General features: G+C 42.9%; 1 protein-coding gene across 3 annotated transcripts in view; it reads right to left on the bottom strand.

Moving 5' to 3' along the window:
- The window catches only part of TMEM132D (transmembrane protein 132D), an 852888-nt gene that overhangs the window by 745864 nt on the left and 85958 nt on the right, over positions 1–21066 (bottom strand). The window contains exon 1 of one of the 3 annotated variants that reach the window (XM_070475068.1): positions 4970–5067. The exons of the other annotated variants lie outside the window; for them this stretch is intronic. Coding sequence (XP_070331169.1) covers positions 4970–4973 — 4 coding nt within the window. The 5' untranslated portion in view covers positions 4974–5067. Of the gene's footprint in view, positions 1–4969; positions 5068–21066 lie in introns of those variants that run through there. 3 annotated transcript variants of the gene reach the window in all.

The raw sequence follows: 21066 nt of genomic DNA, 5'->3' as shown, positions 1-21066 counted from the left end.
TATAGGGTTATCGTTACCATCTTTCTAAATTCCATATATATGTGTTAGTATACTGTAATGGTCTTTATCTTTCTGGCTTACTTCGCTCTGTATAATGGGCTCCAGTTTCATCCATCTCATTAGAACTGATTCAAATGAATTCTTTTTAATGGCTGAGTAATATTCCATGGTATATATGTACCACAGCATATTTTTAATCACTTTGCTGTATCCCTGAAGCATACACAACACTGTAAATCAATGCTACTTCAATTTTTTTAAGTGGAAGAAAAAAGAACTGGATCCTCCTGCTGACCAAGGATAAGCTCCTAGCACGAGAAGAAAGGAGTTTTCTTTGTCCTTGGGGTTTTGTCGCTGTTTGTTGATACAACGTCATAGAGCCTGGGTTTCCCAGGTGGCACTAGGGGTCAAGAACCAGCCTGCCAATGCAGGAGATGTTAAGAGACATGGGTTTGATCCCCAGGTTGGGAAGATCCCCTGGAGGAGGAAATGGCAACCCACTCCGGGATTCCTGCCTGGAGAATCCCATGGACAGAGGAGTCTAGCGGGATACGGTCCATAACGTCACAAAGAGTTGAATACGAGTGAAGCAATTTAGCATGCACACAGGCACAACAGAGCCCATTTCCCCCAGAAGGTGACAGGAGGAGTGTGTGACCCTCAGTGTCGACCTCTGTCACTCCTCTGATGTTTCTAGATGGTGGAAGGCACCCAGAACTCAGCCTGATAAAAGAACACAGAGCCTTTTATCAAGAGTAATCAGGTCTTCTCCTTTGAACTTGACGCTGGAGGACGTAGCCACTCTGGACTGAAGGAAGTGCTGGGACTCCTGTACCACGGGGCCACCACTCACGGTCAGGAAAGGCCACCCAGGTGCCCCACGTGGGCACATCATGCAGGAATTTCAAAAGCCAGAGTGTAGGGGTGGGACTTGACCTCACAGGGGGAAGAATACTTAGCCTGGTCACAAGGCACTGTGGGGATCCGAGACAGGGAGCCCCAGAATACTGTCGTGAAATAGGGAAGTGTTGGGGTCCTTCTTTAAATAAAAATCGTATATATTTAAGATGTGCAACGTGATGTTTTGCTCTGTGTGTATAAGGGAAACGATCACTATCATCAAGCTGATTGATCCGCCTTCTCTTCACACAGGTTCCATCTTGGGGTGGCTGCGAGCACTGAAATCTCCAAATCTCTTGGTTAGCTTCCAGTAGTCAATACAGTATGACTTGGACTTGCCCAGTGGTCCGATGCCTAAGACTTTGAGCCCCCAATGCAGGAGGCATATGTTCGATCCCAGGTCAAGGAACTAGATCCCACATGCTGCAACTAAGAGTTCACCTGCCTCAACTAAGATCCAGTCAAATAAATTTTAAGTAAATTTCAAAAATACAGTATGATCGTTGCAGCTGTGAATGCTGTCCATTCTTCTTTACACTCCTGCACTCTACACAACAGCAAGTCGGGAACTGTGACCAGCACCTCCCCATCGCTCACCTCCAGGATTGGTCACAAGGGGTGCCAACCATGAAAAGGAGGAAAGAGATAAAACGAAGCTATGGTTTTTCCAGTAATCATGTATGGTTGTGAGAATTGGACTATAAAAGAGGCTGAGTGCTGAAAAATTGAAGCTTTTGAATTGTGGTGTTGGAGAAGACTCTTGAGAGTCGCTTGGACAGCAAGGAGATCAAACCAGTCAATCCTAAAGGAGATCAACCCTTAATATTCATTGGAAGGACTGATGCTGAAACTGAAGGTCCAATACTTTGGCCACCTGATGCGAAGAGCCGACTCATTGGAAAAGACTGTGATGCTGGGGAAAAAATGAAGGCAAAAGGAGAATGGGGCAACAGAGGATGAGATGGTTCGATAGCATCCCCAATTCAATGGAACTGAATTTAAGCAAACTCCAGGAGACAGAGGAGGACAAATGAGCCTGGTGTGCTGCAGTCCATGGGGTTACAAAGGGTCAGACACAACTGAGCAAGTGAACAAGAAGAAGAAGCAACTGAATATCACACGGCAATAAATATTAATGCTAGAAGGTAATAATTGAGCATTTCTCTCCTTTTCCTCTTTTTAAAAAAATATTTATTGATTTGGCTGGGCCGGGTCTTAATTTCAGCATGGAGAATCTTTAGTTGCGGCAAGCAAACTCTTAGTTGTGGCTTGTGGGATCTAGTTCCCAGACCAGGGATCAAACCCATGCCCCCTGCATTAGGAGCTCAGAGTCTCAGCCACTGGACCATTAGGGAAGTCCCTTTTTCTTTGCTTTTATGCTAAGCTCTGTGCATGCCTGACGTCCTTAAATCTTTCCTGTGACCCTATGAAATAAATACTATTACTCAGTTCAGTTCAGTTCAGTCGCTCAGTCGTGTCCGACTCTTTGTGACCCCATGAACCGCAGCACGCCAGGCCTCCCTGTCCATCACCAACTCTTGGAGTTTACTCAAACTCATGCCCATCAAGTCAATGATGCCATCCAGCCATCTCATCCACTGTCGTCCCCTTCTCCTCCTGCCCCCAATCCCTCCCAGCATCAGGGTCTTTTCCAATGAGTCAACGCTTTGCATGTGGTGGCCAAAGTACTGGAGTTTCAGCTTCAGCATCAGTCCTTAGCATACCCATTTTCAGATGAAGATATTGAAGCTTGACGAAATCCTGTAACTTGCCCAATTGGTACCCAGTTAACAAACAGTAAAATCTATTTTTCCTTGGCCCCAAATTCATGCTTTCATCCTTAAATGATCAGAGAACTGAGAACTCTAGAACACTGGATAAAAAATACAAACAATTTACTTTGTTCTCATATAAGCAAGGAATAAAATTTGCAAAGTACCATTTAGTGTAATTGAAGCTTTATGATTTATTAAAGAGAGTCCATAGTAATTTCCGTCCTTCCTAATTAGGTATATTAGTTGTTATAACCCATCTTCTGAGCAAGGAACCTCCAAGGAAACCTAGCATTTCTTCTTTCCTACTCTGACATTTCATCAAGTTAAATTTTAAAACGTTGCTCGCTGTAGATGGAGACATCCTTAACCAACAAACTAGAGCAACTCTCAAGTGTAAAAAAGGTGTCTGAGGAAGTTGTTGTTTGTCACTAGAAGAGAGGAGTTCCTTTTTAACCCCCTCACCTCAATTAAGTGCATTCTGAGCTAACTGATGCAAAGTGCCTGGAATTATGTTTTTAATGTGAATATGGAAACTGAGAAAGCACAGCCATTAAAAAATAAAATATGTAGACGCTGCCTGCTACATTCACTAAGTGATTAAAAACGCAATCTTCCCAAAGAAATGTGCCACATATTTGTTTATATTAATGTTAATAACTTGCTAACTAATGATAAATGTATGATAATTTATTCTAAGTGAAATGAAGTGTGCCCTAAAGACAGACTCTGTAAATGAAAGCTTTTGCTCACCCTAGTTTTGAGCGGGCATATGAATAACTGTATTCTTTCACTGCAGTGAAAATGACTGTATGCAAATTATATGCAAAGATACCCACGGTCTCCAAATAATGACAAAGCAGGCGGTTGGGAGGGGTCTCCAAAGCAGAAACTACTGCAAAGACTGTGAAATGACCCTGGCCTCTTTGCAATGGCTCAGAAATTCCTCTCACAAGGCAAGAGAAATTTGTAGAGTCTGTTCTATGGGCATATTAAAGATTCAGGATTCTCAGTCTTGGTTTCTCCCTACATGAACAGCATTAATAAAAGCCTCCTAATGTGATACTGTGTGCATTTAGAAATCATTAAGCCAAATTATTTCTGTGAATTTAGAAATTATATAATTATCCATATAAATAATGTTAACAATTCTAATTTATCCACGTGGCCACATCTGAAAATGTCTATTAGCATTTACAATGGTCTTTCTTCCCCTCTCCACATCACAGCCATCATCTATGATGCTGGTACCATATGACGCATAAATTAAATCCATGGTATTTTTCGTGGCAAATGTGAGTGGTGAGTAATCCAGAGACCCTTATCCTCCCTCTTTGCTGGAAGGGAGGAAAGAGGGAAGGGAGAGAGGGAGAGAGGGAGGGCAGCAATCACCAGTGTCAGTGCTCAGAATGCTACAGCCAACACCATTCAAAACTCCAGCTGTAATGCCAGGCTCCAAGTGCATCTCCTTTCGGGCTACATTTCATTTCTTCCTTGTGAAATAGAATTCAGCGTGCAGCCTCACTAAGTTCTGTGTCTTTCTGGAATAGAATGGTCCAGCCATCAGGCTACATTGCGTGCTGGCACCTCCAATTCCAACTATAAACTTAGGGAAATAATCTTATTCTGGTAATAATCTTGTGCTACTCCATGCAGTTGTTGGATGGATTGAAAGAGGAACAGAGAAAGACAGAGGACAGAGCGCAGAGAAAGAAAGAGGTGGGTGGGTAGATGGATGATGCATGCACATGTCTTCTAGAATAGCACATGGAATACAGAAATTATTTTATCAGGCTTAGGTTTACTTATTATTATTACAACCTCAGTGTTTTAGCCAGAATTTTCAGTAACTGGTGACAGAAGAGTCAACTTATTTGGACACAGCCGAAGAGTGATCTTCACTGCTTATATGTTACTTAAATTTCTAGTGGCAATGGGTTCAAGTGTCCAAATGGTCTCAGTATTTTCTTTCTTTCCCTCTCTCCACCTCCCTCATTTTCTCCTCCCTCCCAGTCCCAGATTATGAGTCAGCTCCACCCACAAGCAGCCCCTCTGCAACCTTGACCTTGGAGGGATCAAAGTGAAGGGAGATGTAACAGGGACCATTTGTGATTTGCAAAAAAAAAAAACAAAACCAACACTATTGAGCCCTTAATAGGAAAAGTCTGCCAACCTATGTCCTAAACCAACAGGAGCTTCTTTACTCATAACATGGAGATGACATCTGTCCAATTTTTGGCACAGAGCAGTGGGAGAACTAAGCCAGATGATGCTTGTGGAAGTGCCGTGTGGCTTACCCATCAGCAGACAAACAGCAGCACTGTCTCTCTGCCTTCTGCGTCTCTGTATCTGTCACCTGCAGGAAGGAGGGCTGAGTAGGCAAGTTCAGATGCAGCTGAGTCTGATGCGACGATGTATTCAGCTCTGCCTGCAACCGTTGCCCCAAACCTGACCATAATCCCCCAGAAAACTTCCTTTATTGAGTCATCACATCTGAGTCCCAGGAAGTGCATCATAAATGATGACTGGAAAGATCCCACTTTTGCCTCTCAGGGAGCTTTTGCCTATGTGGTCCAGACCTTCCACTGCACATCTTTCTCACAAAGAACTAGAAAAATCCTCTGAAGCTTTCTATTGTTCAGCATCTACCCCAACTCAAGTTGGTCACCAGCAGAGAACTGCTCTTGATACACAGGATTCTTCACAGGGAAGTCACTTGCAAATTACAAACAGCTCTTGCAGATTTCCACACCTTTTCTGAAAAACCCTCCTGCTTGAGTTTAGGTTGCCCTTTGGTTTCTATGTACTTTGACCCCTGAGACATTTCTCTAATTAAAGCTATCCTTGGGTATATTTGTGAAATTTGCAATGGAATTATTTTTAATATAGACCATACTCAATCACACACACACCCAAATGCAAACCTATTTCCCTTAACACACCATTAAAGAATGTTTCCTGTTTGATTCACTTATCTATTTTCATATTTTTCGTTGTTGTTGTTTATTTGCTAAGTTGTGACTGATTCGTTTGCAACCCCAAGGGTTATAGCCCACCAGGCTCCTCTGTCCATGGGATCTCCCAGAATACTAGAGTGGGTTGCCATTTCCTTCTCCAGAGGATCTTCCTGATCCAGGAATGAAACGCTCATCTCCTGCATTAACAGGTAGACTCTTTACCACCAAGCCACCAGGGAAACCTGATTTTATATTTTAATTTGAATGAGTGCTTTTTATGACTAATAAAATTACACCAATGGGATGTCCACTCCCCCTGCCCCACAGAAACCTTCCAAACGCAGCATGAATTTCCATCATCTCCCCTGAAGCAACACATCAAATCATTTGGTGTGTGTCTTCCAGAAATACAGACTTCCCAGCCAATACAAATATCAGATCTGTGGACCTCCACTGCTGTGTCCAAATGCCCACAGCCCTAAAACTAATGGGATTTTTTTTTTTAATTTCTGCATGCAGCATAGTGGGGGTTAGGGGTGTGTATGCCCAGAATTCTTTACTTTGGAACCAAACTCTCCAGAAGATCCTGCAGCTCAGGCTGGTTTTAGAATCACTGGCGAGGGCGTCAGCCCACTTGCTCTCTGCCCGGGGGGACTTTAGGAAGCTAGTCAGAGTCTGGAGCTTGTCTGGAACTTTTCCTGCATCAAAGGCAATAGATCTACAGATGAGACCCAGCCCACAGGGGGACTGTGGACCAGCACAACATTTTAAATAATTTGAATCCAGCCATCATAAGATGATTGGATGGCATCACTGATACAATGGACATGACTTTGAGCAAATTCTGAGAGACAGTGAAGGAAAAGGGAGCCTGGCATGCTGCCATCCATGGGGTCCCAAAGAGCCGGATATGACTTAACAAGTGAACAACAACAATCATAAATAGAAATCGCATGCTTTATGTGGAGTCCCATACCTAGGTTACAGATGTGAGGCCCTTCATGAAGGCCACAGAAGTGGAGCCCAGAACCAAGGTCATGTCTGTAACTAACTGAGCCCCACTGTAACCATCGCCAAAATCCCCCGGATCCTGACTGGCCAGCTTCCTGACACCAAATTAGGCAAAAATGTAAGGTACTCACCCTACAGCACCCTAACTAATCACCTAACGCCACCCTTCCCGTATGAGTTTTGTCATGAGGCTATAAAAATTGGTTACTAACCCATGCAAAGAGATGACTCACTGGAAAAGACCCTGATGCTGGGAAAGACTTAGGGCAGGCGAAGTGAGCAATAGCTAGAGAATGAGATGGCTGGATCATCATCGACTCAATGGACATGAGTTTGAGCAAACTCCGGGAGATAGTGAAGGACAGGGAAGCCTGGTGTGCTGTGGTCCACGGAGTCACAGAGAGTCAGACATGATTGAGTGACTGAACAACTACCCTCAAAAAGCCTCAGCTCTCCCTGAGCCCACCCACAGTTCTAAGAGCATCTCCTGCTCTAGTAAACTCTATTCTCCCTCCAGGTGTCTTTCCCTGGCCAGTCAGGAGGTCAGCCCGCTACGATCGCAGAACCCGCACTATCTCTGCTCTTTGTTCTTAATAAACCACTACGATCGCAGAACCCGCACTATCTCTGCTCTTTGTTCTAATAAACTCGCTCTCTTCTTCAATACTCTGTGTCTAGAAATTCTTTTCCAACCCCCACCCTGACTGCCACGACACTCTAGTTTTCCACAAGCTGCACACTGGGCCATTTTATTCTCAAGACCTAGAGGCTGAGCTTCCCAGATGGCATTCGTGGTAAAGAACCCACCTAGCAATACAGAAGCTGCAGGTTCAATCCCTGGGTCAGGAAGATCCCCTGGAGGAGGATATGGCAATCCACTCCAGTATTCTTGCCTGGAGAATCCCATGGACAGAGGAACCTGGTGGGCTACCGTCCATAAGACTGCAAAGAGTCGCACGCATCTGATGCAACTTAGCACACACAAACAGAGGTTTTCCACATTCTGCCAGAAGATGATAAACATGGCAAATGAATGTTATGGACAACCAAACAAAAGCTTAGATAAACAACATGCCTAGATCTTAAAATATACCAAGTGAAACAAGAAGAAACAGAAGCAAGGATGTAAAATAATACCCATCAAATGCCTTAACACATACTTACACACCATGACTACGTATTTCACAAAGATACATAATATTGGCAGCTCCACATCAAATGCGTTAGGACAGGAACCCATGGGGAAGAGAAATCGACTACGGTTAGGAGGTAAGGGAAAAGCAGAAAATAAAGTAAGAAGGGGTCTTGCTAGGGGTTAATGACAGTCTGACCTTAAACTGTTAGGTTAATTCAATTTTCTGTACTTGAGGTTTTTGGTTTGTTTTTCTAAAGACCGTTCTTTAGAGCAGTTTTAGGTTCAGAGCAAAAGAGAGGGGCAGGTACCAAGTTTTCCCTGCCCCCTGCCTCCACAGACATACAGTGCCCCTTCCCCACAATCAACATCCCCCACCAGACAGTACATTTGTTACAACTGGTGAACCCACACTGACACATACATGAGTATCACCCATGGTTCACATCAGGGTTTACTCTAGGTACTATATCTTCTATGAGTTTGGACAAATGGACAATGACATGCAATCCACCATTAAGGCCGCAAACCTCCCAGGGCTTTGCCAAATTCATCCTTTCACCCCCAGCCCTAGCCACCACTGATCTGTTCCCTGTCTCCACAGTTTTCCCTTTTCCAGAATATCATAAATCCACAACCATACAGCATTAGCCTTCTCAGATTGGCTTCTTTCATTTATTAATATGTATTTGATATAAAGGGCTTCCTAGGTGGCGTTAATAGTAAAGAACCTGCCTGCCAATGTAAGAGACATAAGAGATTCTGGGTTAGGAAGATCCCCTGGAGGAGGGCATGGCAACCAACTCCAAGATTCTTGCCCAGAGAATCCTATGGACAGAGGAGCTTGGTGGGCTATAGTCCATAGGATCACAAAGAGTCAGACATGACCGAAGCAACTTAGCATGCATGCAAGGTAAAGAATCCACCTGCAATGCAGCAGACCCCAGTTCGATTCCTGGGTCAGGAAGATCCACTAGAGAAGGAATAGGTTACCCACTCCAGTATTCTTGCCTGGAGAATTCCATGGACAGAGGAGCCTGGCAGGCTACAGTCCATAGGGTAACAAAGAGTTGGATGCAACTGAGTGACTTGCACAAGATGCATGCATTTAATATAAAGTCATAAAAGCAAATCATGCAAAAGACTATTCTATGAAAAAATTGTATTGATTACAAAAGTGAAAAAACCTTGAAATGTATAGTTATTAAATTACATAGCAGGACATTTGCTGAAGGACAAATAACCATCTGCTTTCCGCATTTCTCCAGTACCTCTGTGGTTAGATGCAAGCCCATGACCAGCTGTGACAAGGGTTTCCACAGACCATGGACATGATCTTACAGCTGAGCATTACAACTGATCTTTCAACTGAGTCTTACAACTCAGCACTGTGGAGCTGGGTGTGACCAGGAACACTCTTCCCTGCCACAGGGAGCCTCTGAGCCAGAGGGAATACCAACCAGCTGTCCGAGCTTCCACAAGCCTGGGCCCTGAACGAGGGGACTCTACCAACCTGCAGGGAACGTGTGATGAAGGTTAGAAATAAGCCATGTTCAATCCTGAGCTGAACTCAGCAGGTCTCAAGAGTCCCAACTGATGTAACTGTAGGGACACATCATTTGTGATACAACCACTATATTTTTATCTATTCATCACATTTAATGAGGAGCAAGCAGATTTCATATAACTGAGAAAACACAGGTGAAGCCTCTAAGGGTATGGGTGCTGCCAAGTCCTTAAAAGTCTCTGGTACTATTATTTCATACCTGTGTGTGTCCGTCTGTGTGCGAATACCGACTCAGTTCAGTCACTCAGTCATTTCCAGCTTTTTGCAACGCCATGGACTGCAGCACCCTGTCCATCACTAACTCCTAGAGCCTACTCAAACTCATGTCCATTGCATTGGTGATGTCATCCAACCATCTCATCCTCTGTCATCCCCTTCTCCTCCTGCCTTCAATCTTTCCCACCATCAGGGTCTTTTCCAATGAATCAGTTCTTCGCATCAGGTGGCCAAAGAATTGGAGTTTCAGTGTCAGCATCAGTCCTTCCAATGAACACCCAGGACTGATCTCCTCCAGGATGGACTGGTTGGATCTCCTTGCAGTGCAAGGGACTCTCAAGAGTCTTCTCCAACACCACAGTTCAAAAGCATCAATTGTTAGGTGCTCAGCTTTCTTTTAAGTCCAACTCTTACATCCATACATGACTACTGGAAAAACCATATCTTTGACTAGATGAACCTTTGTTGGTAAAGTAATATCTTTGCTTTTTAATATACTGTCTAGGTTGGTCATAGTTTTTCTTCCAAGGAGCAAGCATCTTTCAATTTCATGGCTGCAGTCACCATCTGCAGTGATTTTGGAGCCCAAAAAAATAGTCTCTCAAAAAAATAGTCTCTCACTGTTTCCATTATCTCCCCATCAATTTGCCATGAAGAGATGGGACTGGATGCCATGATCTTAGTTTTCTGAATGTTGAGTTTTAAGCCAAATTTTCCACTCTCTTCTTTCACTTTCATCAAGAGGCTCTTTAGTTCTTCTTCACTTTCTGCCATGAGGGTGGTGTCATCTTCATATCTGAGGTTATTGACATTTCTCCTGGCAATCTTGATTCCAGCTTCTGCTTCATCCAGCCCAGAATTTTGCCTGATGTACTTTGCATAGAAGTTAAATAAGCAGGGTGACAGTACACAGCCTTGACCTACTCCTTTCCCAATTTGGAACCAGTCTGTTGTTCCATGTCCAGTCCTAACTGTTGTTTCTTGACCTGCATATGGATTTCTCAGGAGGCAGGTCAGGTGATCTGGTATTCCCAACTCTTTAAGAATTTTTCACAGTTTGCTGTGATCCACACAATCAAAGGCTTTGGCGTAGGTCAATAAAGCAATAGTAGGTGTTTTTCTGGAATACCAACTGGGAGCTGGTAAATTACACAAGTACATTCTACATTTCATAAATGTAAAGACATATACATTAGCTCTTTATCAAGCAAGAGTAGAGCTTACCTACCAAAATAATGGCATTATTTTCCTTCTATGCACATAAAAACACTTCCCATAAATCACTAAAATCAGAAAAAGGGTCCCCTCCCCAACACTATAAAAAGAGATGAATCACCACAGTAAAACCACTCCCTGGCTGTCTATTGATGTTTACATACATTGTTAGCAAAATACAGCACTCTGAAGCAATGATTATTACACTTATATCTCTACAAACCTAAAGATTCAGGCAGCTTGGAAAAAATTACTTTGTGGTTGTAGCTATTAGGAAACTAATTAAGGCAACCGTTAACAAATCTATCCCCCTAATTGATTCCAAATTTTGCAAAGCAATGAAGAAAAAGCAAATGAAAAGGGGGAAAAAATCTATTCTTCACCCAGAGGGAAAAGAATTTGATTCAAAGACACTTGCTAGGAAATGAAAAACATGACTTCGGTGTTTCATGTTTGTGACCACTGCCACTTAAAGTAATGTTTCCGAGGGGAAATTATGTAATTTATACGGCAACAGATGTGCCAACCAAATCTGAAAATTAGTTTTTAAAGGCACCACTGTCTTCAATTGAAATGTGTACATTTGTGGCAAATACTTTCTGATAATTTTCTCATCTGACATCTCTCCCAAAAGACTTTATTCTCAATATTACTTTTTAATGGGAAATAAATCTGGAAATACCCAAACTAAATTCAAGCCCTGAGTGTTAATTTCCAAGGTGGGGAGTTGAGTGGTGAAGATCTGAGTACAAAATTCACACATGCAAATAAGTTTAATTACTAGGTTTACGAACAAAATGCCTTCTAAATTTTTTTGTAGTAGAATCAGGTTCCAAAACAGCACCTTGATTTTGTCTTCCTCCATGAGGCAAGTTCTCTAAACAGAAGCATCTATGCTTTCAATGGAAAAATAAAGATGGAACCATATTTCTACTCTAAACTTGCTCAGACCTTACTAATACTATTTCTCCACTAAACAAAAAGTTTTGGGGCTTGCTATTAATATTTTTAACCCAAAACATAAATGCAGACAATTTATTCCCCCATCACGAGCCCGCGTCTGCTTCAGAATGAATGGGCTGAGACCTCACATTACTGCGTGGACTTTTCTGGCTCTTTGGAGCCCATGAAATATACATGAAATGGTTTCATGCCACCTGCAAATGAAAAAGTCAAGTAAAATTTACAGTGTGGAGGCAGAACTCCAAAAGCCTTGTTAAGGCTAATTTAATATATCTGTCATACAGAATTACACACAAAATGTAATCAAAAACACCTATTTTTTTTTCCCTCTCTTCAGACAAAAAATAAAGCAACTTCCCAGATTTCAAATTAAACAGCTGTCCCACCAAACAAAGATATGCACCTCTGACGTTTTTATGAACTAATAACCTCTGAACGTTCAGGCTGCTTTTCGGGGCAGTGGTTCGCTCCATTACATAAATTGCTGCACTGGATTCCTGCTCTTAAACCATAGCCATAAATCAGGATTAAAAGCCATGGGTGAGTGGCTATTAACTCAAAGATGTCAATACCATCTTCCCTAAATCATTCATCAGCCCAGATAAAAATAAGTAAATAAGACTGCCCTGAGGTATCCTCTACAATAGGAAAGCCCTTCTAATCTTCTTCCTAAAAATTGGCAGTGAAAGACTGTCTATCCCATCTGGACCCAAATTTAGTGAATTCAGCAACCTCTCCATCTGCAGAGCTGGAAGCCACATCACAGAACTCCACCTGCAGGAATGACTGATGCACCCCTTGCCATCTTTCTTAGGTCTGATTCCCCATCACCCTCTCAAATTTTCAATCAGTCCCTCCTTACTGAATTATAAGGGAAGGTAGTTTAAAAAAAAAAGACCAGGTTAACATAGATGCAATTCTGAAATTATTGCTAACTTCTCTCTCTGTACATATATATCACACATATATATGTGATATATTTGAGCAAGGTTGTCCTCAACACAAAAGAACCTTTAATTTTTTAAAACAGATGGACACCCCAACAAAAATCAACCTAGTATATGAAGATGCAAAGTTTATTCCCAAAAGAAATAAAGGGGGAAAACCAACAAGAAGATGATTTAACCTACTAGCAATCAAAGATATATAAATGAAAAGAATTTGGGGACCTCCCGGGTAGTCCAGGTAAGCGTCCCAGGTGGCACAGTGGTTAAGAATCCACCTGCCAAGGCAGGAGACACTGGAGACACTTGTTTGATCCCTGTGTCTGGAAGATCCCCTGGAGTAGGAAATGGCAACCCACTCCAGTACTCTTGTCTGGAAAACAACTCCATGGACAGAGGAGCCTGGTGGGCTGCAGTTCATGGGGTCACAAAGAGTCGGACAGGACTGAGCATGCACGCCCATGCACTGGTAGTCCAATGCACTGGCTCTGCCCTCCCTATGCAGGGGGTGCAGGTTCGATCCCTGGCTGGGGAACCAGGATACCACATGCCACAGGGTGCTACTAAAAAACAAACAAATAAAGGTTTAAAAAAAAGAATAAAGAGATATCCTTTTTCCTCTCATCATGATATCAATGTAGACAACGGGACAGGGAACTGAGATATATACACAGACAAAAGTCGTGGGGATGTCTACAACATTTTGGAGGCAAATGTAGAATACTTTTCCAAAATGAAAGACTTTTAAAGATACTCTTGGCCCCAAGAAATTCTACTTTTGGGGCAAATGCCTTTTTAAAAGATTGGACAAATGTTGTAGAATATGGATATGAAGAGAGTTATCATAGCACAACTCACTGCTGGAACAAAAACAGAAATGAGTGAACAGCTTTTGGCACATACCAGCCAAACAGGCCTTCAAGAGTTAAGCAGTCTGGATCACTTCTTAGCTGTTACTACTGACAAACACTTATAGCTGGACTTGTCTTTACCAAAGCTAATTACTCTCTGACTCCATATAGATGATACACTGCATCCAGCATTCTTCTCCCCCTACACTCTCTTACAACATTTTGTGTCTCAGAAAGAAGGTCAGAGGCTGATAACTTCAGGGACACCAGACCTGACTGCTGAGTTGTCAAGCTGTGGCCATTTTGAAATTCTGCAGAGGGAAAAAAAAGGTAAGATCTTCACTGGGATATAAAACCTCTCCCTATTCACCCATAGGGGTGGCAAAATTCTATGTATTCCCCTTCGCTAGGCAAAGATAAAGCCATTTTTCTCATTCCTCTGAAACTCTCTGTATTCCTTTTGGTCCTCAGTGCACAGAGGGTGAAGAATTTTGGCAACATGCAGAAAGATGAGAAAGCCTGCACCAAACTACAGGAGGTCACCTGGAAAATCTGAAGGCAGAGAGAAAGCATGCTTCCAGGGCCTCCTATATAGACAAGTAAGGGGCGCTCAAAAGAGTGTTTAAGCCCAGGGTGCATCTAATTTTAGCAATAAAACATGTGAGGCAAACCAGGACAAACGTCTCCGAATTCTAGACTCACACACCAGGCCAGCAAGAGTTCAACCCACCAGCTTCTGAATTTCTTATTGTAAAATCAAATGCACCCTAGGCAGTAAACAGTATTTTAAATACCCACTGTGTGTATGTCTCTGTGCGTGCGTGTGTCTGTGTCTGTGTATAAACGTAGTCACACATTATTCTACACAAATATATTCTCTACATAAGCATATATACTCTATACAACACATATAGAGTGCAAGAGTATATTAGTACAGCACTGTATCACATAGTTCACATAGAGGCAATATTTATATATCTTTATATATATAAGTGGGCCTCCCAGGGGCTAGTGGTAAAGAATCCACCTGCCTATGCAGAAGACCCAACAGAAGCCGTTTTGACCCCTGGTTTGGGAAGATCTCCTGAAATAGGTAGTGGCACCCCACTCCAGTATTCTTGCCTGCAAAATCCTATGGACAGAGGAGTCTGGAAGCTACAGGCCAAGAGGCCACAAAAAGTCGGACATGACTGAGCAAGCGAGTGAGCAAGGGAGCCCTACACATGTATATACCAAATATTCTGTACTATATAGGTATACATGTATATAATACTAAATACTTATATTTTCCCTTATATGTGAATTAGGTACACAAAGTACTATAATAAGGTATTATGTTCATTACAAAATGGAATCGCAAAATTGTTCTGTCCTGTGATAAACCATAATGAAAAAGAATGCAGGGACTTCCCCGGTGATCCACTGGTTAAGAATCCAGCAGTCAATGTAGGGGGTGTGGGTTCGGTCCCTGCTCAGGAAACAAAGATCCCACAGGCTGTGGGACAACCAGGGCCCCACAACACAACTGCTGAGCTGGCATGCTGCAGTTAGAGAGAGAAACCCATGTGCAGCTAAGAACACATGCACCCAAATAAAAAGAGAGAGCGTATACACATGTATAAATGAATCACTTTGCTATACAGCAAAATACATTGTAAATTAGCTATACTTCAATAAAGTAGATTATAAATCCTTTTTTCTAAACATTGTTTGTTGCTGTTTGGTCGCTCAGTCGTGTCAAACTCTTCGTGACCCCATGGACTGCAGCACCTGGCTGCAACACCAGGCCTCCCTGTCCTTCAGCATCTCCAAATGCTTGTTCAAACTCAAGTCCATTGAGTCGGTGATGCCACCCAACCATCTTGTCCTCTGTCAGCCCCTTCTCTTCCTGCCTTCAACCTTTCCCAGCATTAGGGTCTTTTCCAATGAGTCAGCTCTTTGTATTAGGTGGCCAAGGTATTGAAGCTTCCGCTTCAGCATCAGTCCTTCCAATGAATATTCAGGGTTGATTACCTTCAGGATTGACTGGTTGGACCTCTTGCAGTCCAAGGGACTCTCAAGAGTCTTCTCCACACCACAGTTCAAAAGCATCCATTCTTCGGCGCTCAGCCTTCTTTATAGTCCAACTCTCACATCCATACATGACTACTGGAAAAACCATAGCTTTGACTAGATGGACCTTTGTTGGCAAAGTAATGTCTCTGCTTTTTAATATGCTGTCTAGGTTTGTCATAGCTTTTCTTCCAAGAAGCAAACGTCTTTTAATTTCATGGCTGCAGTCATCATCTGCAGTGATTTTGGAGTCCAAAAAAATAGTACGTCACGGTTTCCATTGTTTCCCCATTGATTTGCCATGAAGTGATGGGACATTATGAAAATATTGTTTAGGATAATACATAAATTATATGTAAAAAGAAGTTCCACTACTTTCCTGCCACAGTCCCCGCCCCCGTCCATCACTCTCTTTGGAGTCCACTCCTTTCAAATGTAGCTGGTGTCCTGGAAAAGCAGTGAGGTTGGTAAGGGAAGACTGCTGGCCAGCAGGTGGCCTTGGGCAGTGACACCCCTCCCCCCCACCCCCCCGCAGGCTTCAGTCCTCTTATCCATCTGAGTCCAAACAGCGCCCATCTCACAGGCCCGAAGTGACGATAAGTGATGATTAGTGACAGGCATGTGTCAAGTTTCTGGTGCCCAGGGAGTCCTTTATTTGAATAGTTTGAGTTCTCAGTACATAACAAGTGGAAATAAAAAAGAAAAACGGGGGGAGGAGCCAAGATGGCGGAGGAATAGGACGGAGAGATCACTTTCTCTCCTACAAATTCATCAAAAGAACATTTGAATGCTGAGCAAATTTCACAAAAGAACTTCTGATCGCTAGCAGAGGACATCAGGCGCCCAGAAAAGCAGCCCATTGTCTTCGAAGGGAGGTAGGACAAAATATAAACGACAATAAGGGAGTCGAAAGATCTACGGACGGAGACCCGTCCCGGGAAGGGAGTCTTAATAGAGGAAGTTTCCAATCACCAGGAAACCCTCTCACTGGCGGGACTGGGGGAAGTTTTCGGCACTGTAACTGGGAGGAAAAATTAAACAAGGCCCACAGATTACGTGCCTAAAAGCAACTCCCAGCAGAAAAGTACCCCAGACGCCCGTACCCGCCAGCAACAAGCGGGGCGGAACGGAGAGGAGCTGGCGGCATTGCTTGGGGTGAGGTCCAGCCCGAAGACCCTGAGAGCAATCGGAGGGAGCTTTTTTAAACTGTGGGATAGCAAGGGACAAAATTAACCGGCCCGAACACACTGCCGGCGGTTCGCAAAACCAAGGGACTGAGAATCTCCAGAGAAGAGCCGGCCCATCCCCGCTGGAGGTAGGAGGCAGGGGGGGAGGGGAAAAGGGCAAACTCAGCCCCTGAGAAGCCACCCCCTCCCACACTGCAAACAGGCCTCCGGGTTCTAGCTAAAGACTTCCTGAGACCCGACTGGCGGTGCGTGCTGGGGCCGCGGAGGGAAAAAGCGCGCAGTACCCGGGGAGAGAGGGCGCCCAAGCCTCAGGCTGCCTGAGCCGCTCGCTGCGGAGGGAAAAGGCGTACCGCACCCGGGAGAGTACGCCCAAGCCTCTGGCTGCCTGGGCCGCTCGCTGCGGAGGGAAAAGGCGCGCCGCACCTAGGGAGAATACGCCCAAGCCTCTGGCTGCCTAGGCCGCTCGCCGCGGAGGGATAAGGCGTACTGCACCCGGGAGAGTGCGCCCAAGCCTCTGGCTGCCTGAACCGCTCAGGCCGGGGAAGACACAAAACGCAGGAGCAACCGAATCTGCGCTTTTGTGGAGTACCCGAAGGCTGGAACCGCACTCAACGCAGGGCCCGCTCCATGTGGAGCAGCCGGGAGCCTGAGCAGTGTAGACGGCGAAAGCACTGACACCCGTGAGCGGGGCAAACCCAGTGTGGCCGGAACACGGTGAGCGCTATCCACACAGAGCGGTATCTGTCTGCAGCGCCCCGCCCTCCCCGTAGCAGGACTGAACTGAACTAGAGAACCTAAATAAGAGATCACCTCCGCCCGCCTGTGTCAGGGCGGAAATTAGACACCAAAGAGACAGCAAACAGAAGCCAAATAAACAAAGGGAACCGCTTCAGAAAGGACCGGTGCAACAGATTAAAATCCCTGAAGGTAACACCGGCTACAAGGGAAGGGACCTACAGATATGGAGAAGTGTAAGCTGGAAAGAGGAGCTATCTGAAATTGAACTGAACCTACGCTGACCGCAACAACCTCAGAGAAATTCCTAGATATATATGTACATTTTTTTTTAATTTAAAAAAAAAAAATTTTTTTTTTCCTTTCCCTTTCTTTTTTTTTTTTTTTTTAATTTTTTATTTTTTCTCTTTCATTTTCTTTTATAATTCCCTATTACTCCCCCATTACTCCTCAACTTTCATTTTCATATATTTTTTTACGATTTTTTTATTTGGGAAAAAAAAAAAAATTTTTTTTTCTTTTCTTTTTTTTTTTTTTTTTTTTTTTTTTTTTCTTTTTCTTGTTTTTCTCTCCTATTTCCTTTTAGAGTCCTCTAATACTCCTCTATTATTCCTTAACTTTCATTTTCATTTCACTATAGCCACACAAAAAAAAAAAAAGAGAGAGAAACCCTATTTTTAAACTGAACTTCATATACAGTTCTAAATTTTTTTGTGTTTTTGTTTTTAAATATTGTATTTCAAAGAGTCTAACCTCTACACTAGATTTTCAATCTTTGTTATTCTCCCTCAGAACACCTCTACTTCCTCCATTCCCCTTCTCTTCCCAATCCAACTCTGTGAATCTTTGTGGGTGTCTGGGCTACAGAGAACACTTTGGGAACAGATAACTGCGTAGATCTGTCTCTCTCCTCTTGAGTCCCCTTTTTCTCCTCCTGCTCACCTCTATCTCCTTCCTCCCTCTCCTATTCTTCATGTAACTCTGTGAACCTCTCTGGTTGTCTCTCACGGTGGAGAATCTTTTCACCATTAACCTAGAAGTTTTATTAACAGTACTGTATAGTTGGAGAAGCCTTGAGACTATTAGAAGAATAAAACTGAAATCCAGAGGCAGGAGAATTGAGCCCAAATCCTGAGAAAACCAGAAAACTCCTGACCACACGGAACATTAAGGAATAAGAGACCATCCCAAAGCTTCCATACCTACACCAAAACCAACCACCACCCAAGAGCTAATAAGCTCCAGTACAAGACATACCACGCAAATTCTTTAGCAACGCAGGAACATAGTCCTGAGTGTCAACATACAGGCTCTCCAAAGTCACACCTAACACAGAGACCCATCGCAAAGCTCATTACTGGACACTCCATTGCACTCCAGAGAGAAGAAATCCAATTCCACGCACCAGAACGCTGACACAAGCTTCCCTAACCAGGAAACCTTGACAAACCAATCGTCCAACCCCACCCACTGGGCGAAACCTCCACAATAAAAAAGAACCTCAGACCACAAGAATACAGAAAGCCCACTCCAGACACAGCAATCTAAACATGATGAAAAGGCAGAGAAATACCCAACACCTAAAGGAACATGAAAAAAGCCCACCAAGTCAAACAAAAGAGGAGGAAATAGGGAATCTACCTGAAAAAGAATTTAGAATAATGATAATAAAAATGATCCAAAATCTTGAAAACAAAATGGAGTTACAAATAAATAGCCTGGAGACAAAGATTGAGAAGATGCAAGAAATGTTTAACAAGGACCTAGAAGAAATAAAAAAAAATCAATTAAAAATTAATAATGAAATAAATGAGATCAAAAACACTCTGGAGGGAACCATGAGTAGAATAACAGAGGCAGAAGATAGGATAAGTGACTTAGAAGATAAAATGGTGGAAATAAATGAAGCAGAGAGGAAAAAAGAAAAAAGAATCAAAAAAAATGAGGACAACCTCAGGGACCTCTGGGACTATGTGAAACGCCCCAACATTCGAATCATAGGAGTCCCAGAGGAAGAAGACAAAAAGAAAGGCCATGAGAAGATACTCGAGGAGATAATTGCTGAAAACTTCCCTAAAATGGGGAAGGAAATAGCCAACCAAGTTCAAGAAACCCAGAGAGTCCCAAACAGGATAAACCCAAGGCGAAACACCCCAAGACACATATTAATCAAATTAACAAAGATCAAACACAAAGAACAAATATTAAAAGCAGCAAGGGAGAAACAACAAATAACACACAAAGGGATTCCCATAAGGATAACAGCTGATCTATCAATAGAAACCCTTCAGGCCAGAAGGGAATGGCAGGACATACTTAAAGTAATGAAAGAGAATAACCTACAACCTAGATTACTCTACCCAGCAAGGATCTCATTCAGATATGAAGGAGAACTCAAAAGCTTTACAGACAAGCAAAAGCTGAGAGAATTCAGCACCACCAAACCAGCTCTTCAACAAATACTAAAGGATCTTCTCTAGACAGGAAACGCAGAAAGGTGGTATAAAAGTGAACCCCAAACAACAAAATAAATGGCAACGGGACCATACCTATCAATAATTACCTTAAATGTAAATGGGTTGAATGCCCCAACCAAAAGACAAAGGCTGGCTGAATGGATACAAAAGCAAGACCCCTATATATGCTGTCTACAAGAGACCCACCTCAAAGCAAGGGACACATACAGACTAAAAGTGAAGGGCTGGAAAAAAATATTCCACGCAAACGGAGACCAAAAGAAAGCAGGAGTCGCAATACTCATATCAGATAAAATAGACTTTCAAATTAAGTCTGTGAAAAGAGACAAAGATGGACACTACATAATGATCAAAGGATCAATCCAAGAAGAAGATATAACAATTATAAATATATATGCACCCAACATAGGAGCACCGCAATATGTAAGGCAAACGCTAACGAGTATGAAAGAGGAAATTAATAGTAACACAATAATAGTAGGAGACTTTAATACCCCACTCACAACTATGGATAGATCAACTAAACAGAAAATGAACAAGGAAACACAAACTTTAACGGACACAATGGACCAGCTAGACCTAATTGACATCTATAGGACGTTTCACCCCAAAACAATCAACTTCACCTTTTTCTCGAGTGCACACGGAACCTTCTCCAGAATAGATCACATCCTGGGCCATAAATCTAGTCTTGGTAAATTCAAAAAGACTGAAATCATTCCAGTCATCTTTTCTGACCACAGTGCAGTAAGATTAGATCTCAATTACAGGAAAAAAATTATTAAAAATTCAAACATATGGAGGCTAAACAACACGCTTCTGAATAACCAACAAATCATAGAAGAAATTAAAAAAGAAATCAAAATATGCATAGAAATGAATGAAAATGATAACACAACAACCCAAAACCTATGGGACACTGTAAAAGCAGTGCTAAGGGGAAGATTCATAGCATTACAGGCCTACCTCAAGAAACAAGAAAAAAGTCAAATAAATAACCTAACTCTACACCTAAAGCAACTAGAGGAAGAAGAAATGAAGAACCCCAGGGTTAGTAGAAGGAAAGAAATCTTAAAAATTAGGGCAG

Source organism: Odocoileus virginianus, chromosome 12, assembly GCF_023699985.2.
Source record: "Odocoileus virginianus isolate 20LAN1187 ecotype Illinois chromosome 12, Ovbor_1.2, whole genome shotgun sequence".
NCBI classification, from domain to species: Eukaryota; Metazoa; Chordata; class Mammalia; order Artiodactyla; family Cervidae; genus Odocoileus; species Odocoileus virginianus.
The sequence above is the reverse complement of the archived record's forward strand: the minus strand, read 5'-3'. Positions and strand labels throughout refer to the sequence as shown.